Source organism: Solanum stenotomum, chromosome 2, assembly GCF_019186545.1.
Source record: "Solanum stenotomum isolate F172 chromosome 2, ASM1918654v1, whole genome shotgun sequence".
In the NCBI taxonomy this organism is placed as follows: Eukaryota; Viridiplantae; Streptophyta; class Magnoliopsida; order Solanales; family Solanaceae; genus Solanum; species Solanum stenotomum.
Window position 1 is genome coordinate 56,660,260 of NC_064283.1, and position 8,003 is coordinate 56,668,262.

Consider the following 8,003-nt stretch of genomic DNA (forward strand, 5'->3'; position numbering starts at 1 on the left):
ACCGAATAATTACCTAATATGATAAAAATTGCATTGTCAACAGAATCAAATTACTTAATTCAAATGGCTCAAGCAGTGACAATTTTTTTTTGCAGTAACGAAAATATGAAACACTAGTTTACATAAGTTCTTCTTGATCAAAGCAGCCTAGACAAAACACTCAAAATTAAGGTTGTTGTGCTGCAGCTCCTGCTGGTTGAGGCTTCTGCTGATAAGCAGCGTGCTCACCGGTAGGAGGTGGGGGAGGTGGTCTGGCAGCTTGATAAGGCGGGGGATACTGCTGATAATGTGGAGGAGGTGGTGGTGGCATATACCCATAGGGTGGTGGTGGATAGTAAGGTGGGTAAAATTGACCTTGAGGTGGAGGCACCGGTGGATATGCATAGTGTTGTCCTTGTGGGTGTTTCTCGGACCCAATCTTGTTTTCAGGCCCTGACCCTGCAGCTGAACTAGAAGCCCCATCCTGAGATGAAACTACGGCACCCATCCTTTGAGGATCCATTGACGGATAATATGCTCTTTCCTGCTGAAGCATTGGCGGAATGTTGAAGTATGGCATCGGTTGTGGGGGTTGTTCCTGAGTGCCTGGGGGTGGAGGAAGCTGGTTCTGTTGTTGTGATATGACAGCTCTGGGCAACAATCCACTGTGAGTCACTGCAGCCTGCTGCCTTGCTTCATCAGACAGTTCGGTGTCTGGTTTAGGAGCTTGTGGTCTCCCCCAGAGCAGCTTCAGTCTCAAGCCCTTTATCACTAGCTTGTTCGCTAGTTCCTCAGCCGCCTTCACTGCACCTTCTCTTGTAGTGTAGGTTACAAAAGCACAACCACGCTGCAACACCATTTTAATGGACTCGATTTCTCCATGTGCGTAAAACTGGTCCCTTAGGTCCTGCTCACTGATTCTTGCATCAACACCACCCACATAGAGGGTTCTAATGCTCTCGTCATCAGGGGGCTCCAATGAAGGCATTTCACCTGCCTTATTAAGTAGCTTCATCGCCACAGGATCATTAACTCTGCAAGCATTGCAGGTAACACAATGACAACACTTCTTGAGCCAAAAATATGAACAAGATAGTAATATAGCTTTTTTAAGTTAATGAAGATCATTAGGATAATTAACATTCAGGAAAGAGGACATGCAACAAGATGTCACTAATCTAGCCACAGTGAGGGTAGACATTTCAAACTATAAATGGTACAGTATTTGCTTCTTGGAGTATGAGAAAAATGATTGCTCCAGCATTGTCTAATAAACTTATAATCCAGAAAACAGAACCATGCAGCTACGATGACATCACTAGTCCCACCTTATCACCTGTACTTGACCTAAATCACCTAGACCCGTTAAGGGATGCCAGACATCCATGTCTCTAGAGGTGATTGATTTTCCAAAGGTTTCATATTTAGGAAACAAGGAAATTAAAAGATCACCAACACTGATGAAAGGATATGACTATTAGGCAATGTCTGTGATCTTTGACTATCAAATATCTTCTCAAGAAACAATGTGAATGGGCGTTTACATGCAGAGACAGTTATTGTGATCACATTGAAGAACTTAGGAAACAAGGAAATTAAAAGATCATTAACACTGATGCAAGGATTTGGCTAGTAGGCAAGCAAATTAAGGTTAAATCATAAATGTCTGTGAACTTTGATTATCAAATATCTTCTCAGAAAAAAAAGGTGAATGGTCGTTCACATGCAGAGATAGCTCTTGTGATCATGTGGCTCAGCCTCGAGTCTATATTGAGGTGCAGACACAAGTTCAGCTACGCATTATCAGAGTTCAGGCAACATAGTCCCTAACCACATGTGTGATCAAGCAACTTTTTTGATGTCCACAGGTTTTAAAGTAGGCAAAATTTGAGCAAGAAAAAACACAGGATCACTATTGAGTCAGCTGATGTTGCCTGTTGCTGAGCTAGGTTCCATCTTCTCCTGGTGATCCAGGGACCAGGGCATTTGACTGGATGACAGATTCTTATCCTGCACCTCCCGACCAAGCCAAGCATCAAACCTCTTTCTAACTATCCTGTATGTTGGCTCTTTTGTTCCATGTTGAAATAGAACCTTAATTGTTACTACTTCTTATTATTGGTCACTTATAATTAGATTTTAGATTAATGAATTATTAGATTGTATTGGACAAGATTTACGAAAAAAATTATTTTTTCAATTTCAAAAATTATTTATACAACATAAATTATCAAACTAAAGTATGAGCAAGCAATAAGAAATATGCTATAAACAGCCTGGAGATATTGAAAGTTTGACATCAGGAGATTAAATGTCAAAATGATCATATGAGATTTATTAAAACAAAAACCATTCAAATTAACAGGATAAAGATTCAGTTGCACATACCCATAGTAACGGTCCTTAATGTTTTGCTGTGACAACTCCCCAGTCTCTGGCATTTCGTGCCTATAAGGGCACTCCAAACCTCTTGTGCATTGACCACGTATATAGAAACTGCAAACATGTGCCCGATTTCTCTTGTAGTATGGAGTTGTTCTTTGGAGCTTCAAAATAGTGTCATTTGCACGGACTTTTCCATATGAAGATTCATAATCAATCCCTGCTCTTGCCTGTTCAGAAAGAAGGCATAAGTCAACAGGAGAATATAGAAAAGCAAAGTGATTATCATAGAACAGTTTTGTCTGAAGCTAATCTTTTATGTTTACTATCTATAAAGGTTCTACATATATTTTATATATATATATGTATATATATGTCCTTCTCATTCCTTATGTACTCCTCCCTCTGAGGTGAGGAAGGAGGGAAACCCAATAATTATACAGCCCAATCAATTTTGGGCTAAAAGAAAGTTTCAGCACAAAGATTTAGTAACTTTTCGTATAAGCTAATCCACATTTGCACTCTGAAAGTTGCAAGTAAAAATTGTTCATGGTAACAAGCACATACCCTCAGTAATAGATGAGTATTATTCTAAATTTGTGTGGGGTGGGCGTGGGGGTGGGGGATGACCTTTTTATGCATGTAACTGTGAATATGCAGGTGGAGCACAAAGGCATGTTATAATAAGTATTAACAAACTTCAAGTTGAAACTTCACATACCCTGCGGTCATGCTCCTCTGCGAAATATTCTCTATTAACGTCACTCTTGGGAATTGCATCATTAGAATTGATACTGAGAGCAGTGTCTCGGACCTGAACTGGCAAACCATACTCAAGATCCAAAAGACAAACTTGACATACATTCTTCAACTTGCTGCAGGTCTGACAGATCTCAGATTTTTTGTATCTTGCATCCCGACCAGGTCTCCATCTGAACACTGTGAAGGGTCGTGTGCATATCTTGCACTCCTTGTCATAATCTGCTTTCGTCTGAAAGGAACAATGACAAGATCAAAAGGTTCAATACTTGAGCATGGAAATATAATGTAACTTGACCACGTCATAAAACTCAGATCAATCTCTATGCCTTGTACAAAGAAAACTGACATTTTGACAACAGGAGTGGCCAGTAGAAGCAATCAAGTAGGAAACAGCTATTTATTAAGGGGAGCTGTCATCAGTTAACAACATGTAAAATGAATGTAGAATCTATTTTGATAAGAACGTGATGCAAGCAAGCGTATAACCTAACCAATAATCAGCAAACAAGGACTAGAAAGAGAGTAATAAGCCTAATAGGCTAACAGCCTTTTCCTTTATTAAGAAAGGACAACTTATTCTTTCCCTATGACTCAAAGAAAATACTTGACTTGTTATCTTCATTAAATATGAGCAGCCAGATCAATCACACGTCATAATTACTTCAGTAAGAAGCTGAGGGTGTGAGGCGTATCAGATATAAAAGAATGGCGCTCTAACCTTTGATGTTTGATTCCTTAGAAAAACACAACTACACCTTTTAGTTCCTAACTGAATAAAGTGACCCTGTTTATTATAGTTTTTACCAAGTAATGCAAATCCTGATTGCTGAGAAACAGATGATTTATCTACTTTCCTTATTCCTGATATGCCAACCCCACTATACAGAAACAAGCTTTTGGATATTATCAATGTAAGAGTGCTATATACAGGGGCTGTCATGCCAATGTACAACATAGACTCAACGAATTCAATTTTTAAACGGCACAGCAAATATTAAGTTCTAAACCCATAATTGCAGAAGTGCTATAGTTCAGTGATGAGGCATAAAGATTGAACCCATTTGGTTTAAATCCTGGAACGCTCTGATTATATTCACCTAAAGTTAAGACAAATGACTTCCTCAAGTCGGTACGTATGATGTATGGTGGGTGCACGTAACAAGTTAGAATCTGAGTTGTGGACAAGTCTAGTATTTACGTGGAGAAGGGTAAAAAGGCATACCACTATCTACCTACTGTCGAAGTAATTTCTCTGTGGTAATAAGAATAACTTCATCAACTTCTTTTTCAAACATTAGAATGTGTTAACCAAAGTGAGGCTTTTTCTCTTTAATCTTTTAACCACCTTGCTAAAGGTGGTTAATGAGAACATAGCAAAGACCAAAAGGTCTCAAATTATGTCCAATTTCATGCTTGCATTCTCTCTGCTAGCATGCTGTTTCGTTTAATTTGTTGGTATAAATACAGTCAACACATTCCTATGCATAGGAGGGGAGATTCAAATAAGAAAAAGGTGTGATCTTTTTAAACCAAAATTAACTAATTTGAATGGAAAAGGTTCAATCAATTAAAAATTAGCACAAAATCAGTTCCTAAATTCCATAAACACACAACCCCTCAATTCTAGTTCAAAAACACCATAAACATAACAAACAAACCCTAATTCTATTCACAAATGAAAACAAAAATGAACACCAAATCATGAAATTATTCACAAAATAATAGAAAAATCAAAGAAGAGAAGTTCAAAATATTACCATTCGCACATAAGGACTATCCCCGAGACAAGACTCACATATAATCGGAAAATCAGATCGCTCCCATCCATCTGCTTCTGCATCTCTAAGCAACCTATGCGCCATTAATTACTATATTCCTGTTTCACAAAAAACAGAAACTTATCAACTGAAGCTTTTTCTTCACACCCACTGCATCAAAAATTTCCAATTTATCAAAATATAAGGTACCTAATTAGGTTGATTTTATCAAAACGAAGCACAAACTTTACCTCAGTGAAATACAGCGATGGAGCTTACGGCGGCGGAAGAAATAGAGCGGCGACGCTTACGGCGGTGGAGGAGATACGGCGGCGGAGCAAAAGGGAGGAGAGGAGAAATAAAAAAAACCACTAATATTAATGTGAAGAAGAGGAAAAAATCGAAATTTTAGTAAGTTTAGTATTATTAGTACGTTTAGTCCTTCTAATATAAATATATTATAATTTTGATCCTTATATTTCTGGTTAGGGATATTTTACTTTTAGGGTGTGTTTGGTACGAAGGAAAATGTTTTCCTAGAAAAACAAGTAGATTTCTAACTTATTTTTTCATGTTTGGTTAGCTTAAAAAAAATTCTGGAAAATACTTTTTAATGTTTGGTTGGTGAATGAAAAATATTTTTCAGAAAATATCTTTTATTTTTGGCTTGAGACTAAAAAATACTCTTTAGAAAAATAATTTATGATCCGAATATCAACCTTGATAATTGATCTAGGATCCGACCCCGACACCCAAACTAGGACAAGACCCCGGTGACCGTTTTAAAATCCGACCCTAAGATTTGACCCAGGAAAAAAATTTCAAAAATAGTTTTTAAAAAAAAAATTGATGGTGTTGCGGCGGGAGTGGGAGTAGTGGGCGGGGTGGCATAAAATGAATTTTTGTAAAATTTGAAATATTTTTCAAAAACAATTTTTTTTAAAAAAAATTGATGTGCGTGGCCTGGTGGGGGGTAGGGGTTGGGGTGGCATAAAAAATAAAAAATAATTGACAGGAATGGCTTGGGTAGGGTGGCAGGGGAAAGGGTAGGGGTAAGGGGTGGCGTAAGAATGAAATTTTTTTAAAATTTGGAATATTCTCCAGAAACAATTTTTAAAAAAACTGCCAGGGATGGCCTGGGTGGGGGTGGCGTAAAAAATGAAAGAATTTTAAATTTGAAAATTTCCTAAAAATAATTTTTTTTAAAAAAAATTAATTTTGGCGATGTGGCATTGTGGGGGAGGGGGGGTGTGGCGTAAAAAAAATTAAATTTGAAATATTTTTCAAAAGCAATTTTTTGGGGGTAGGGAGTAGGGGTGGTAGGGGTTGGGTGAGGTAAAAAAAATCTTAAAATTTGAAACATTTTTGAAAAATAATTTTTTATTTTTTTTGTTTGGGGGGGAGGGGAGGGGGAGCTGGTTTGGTGGTAAGGATAAAAATATATTTGAAATTTAAAAAATAAGAAAATTTAAAAATTTAAATTATTTTTTTTTAATGGGGAGGCTCGAGTACGGAGTATGAGCAGGGTAAGAAAAAATATTGAAGGATGAAGTTGAGTTTTGGAAAATGTTTTCCTTAATTTTGGAAGATAAATCATTTTCCTTAAATTTGAGAAAAATGAATTGATTTGGAAAATATTTAAATCAATCAAACATGGAAAAATTGAATAATATTTCCCAGAAAATGTTTACCCCCTACCAAACACACCCTTAATACAAATTAATTTGTATACTCTTTTTTTTAATAACTAACGGTTTCATTAATCACCAATGTAAAGCGATTACAATCTTCATAGCTGACTACACACAGCTAGCTATCCAATACATCAAAGAGCTCCTACTCAGTCACAACTAAATCTGAAAGTAGACATGAGAGCACTAATCTTGGGTGGGGCTCGAACACTACAAACAAAAGTTATCTCTTTAGCAATGGCATTTGACTCTCTACTCTTTTTCTCAAAGATTCGCATATTTCTCTCTATCCACAAACAGTGTACGAACTTTGTGTAAACCATTTTGAAAACTTGAGTTGCTTGTGTCTTTCCTTTCACACACCTTAGCACTTCAGTAAGATGTTGATCACATGGCAAGGATTGAATTGGCTTGGCTTGGATCCACCGCTACACTATTCTCCAGATTCCTACCACATAAACACAAGAAGTGAAAATATGATCCCTAGACTCGTTGTGCAAAGTGCATAGGGGGCATATTAGAGAAACATATTTCCCCCACTTGATAAGTCTATATGTAGTCAATAGCTTATTATGCACTTGCAACCACAGTATAAATCTTGTTCTTGGCCTAGCTGCATTTTTTTACATGAAGTTCCTCCATATTACTCTAGGTTTTGGGTTCGGCAAGTGCATGTAGAGTTGCCTTGTTAGACTGCGCCTACTTGATTTATCCACCTAGAATTGGTCAAAAGTAGTTTTAGCTTCAATTATTTTCTATATCATCCAACACGCTTGTGTAGGTACCTTCATTGTCTCAAGTTGTAGCCCTTTTATATAATAGCTATGAACCCACCTTATCCAGACCTTGTCCTCTTTTTTGGCCAGTGCCCAATGAGTTTTAGCAATAGCTGCTCTATTCCATACATTCACATTAGTCAAGTTTAGTCCATCAAAACATAGAGGAGAGCAAACTTTATTCCATGTTACCAGTGCATTTTTGGTGATACTATTACTTGCAGACCATAGGTAACTTCTACAATAGCTATCAATTAATTTTATTACCTTAGCGGGGAGTACAAATAGTTGAGCCCAGTATGCTTGGATGCTAAATAGCACATATTGGACAAGTTGTGTTCTACCCGCATATGAGAATTTCTTTGAAGTCCAAGAGGAAATCCTAGCTATCATCTTTGTGATCAGCGGGTACCATTGAATTAAAGAGATCTTCTTGGTGGACAAAGTTACTCCGAGGTATTTGAATGGGAGATCTCCATAGGTGAAGCTACTACTATTTCCTTTTCTTGTGTAGTTACCTCTCCAAAATATATGCAGTTTTTCCCCATGTTTGCTTGTAGACTTAAAGCACCTGAGAATAGTCGAAAACATTCCATCATAGCCTGGACAAAAGATCTATCACCTCAAGAAAACATGAGTAGATCATCAGCAAAGCA

At 37.3% G+C, this 8,003-nt stretch overlaps 1 protein-coding gene across 1 annotated transcript; it reads right to left on the reverse strand.

Moving 5' to 3' along the window:
• LOC125856702 (zinc finger CCCH domain-containing protein 49-like) lies at window positions 1-5,286 on the reverse strand. The gene is made up of 5 exons (XM_049536322.1): window positions 5,132-5,286; window positions 4,881-4,999; window positions 3,083-3,352; window positions 2,368-2,591; window positions 1-1,013 (listed from the first exon to the last, which is right to left on the reverse strand). Exons 2-5 carry the CDS (start codon window positions 4,983-4,985, stop codon window positions 167-169), a joined length of 1,446 nt encoding a protein of 481 aa, XP_049392279.1. The 5' UTR covers window positions 4,986-4,999; window positions 5,132-5,286; the 3' UTR covers window positions 1-166.
• Between the last annotated feature and the right edge of the window lie 2,717 nt (window positions 5,287-8,003).

What these genes read in the sequence shown, in the direction of transcription:
- LOC125856702 (XM_049536322.1), bottom strand. Translation starts at nt 4,985, where the DNA reads ATGGCGCATAGGTTGCTTAGAGATGCAGAAGCAGATGGATGGGAGCGA. An exon ending in ATAGTCCTTATGTGCGAATG is followed by an intron (nt 3,353 to 4,880) that starts GTAATATTTTGA and finishes TGTTCCTTTCAG; the next exon opens with ACGAAAGCAGATTATGACAA. An exon ending in ATTAAGGACCGTTACTATGG is followed by an intron (nt 1,014 to 2,367) that starts GTATGTGCAACT and finishes CAATGCTTGCAG; the next exon opens with AGTTAATGATCCTGTGGCGA.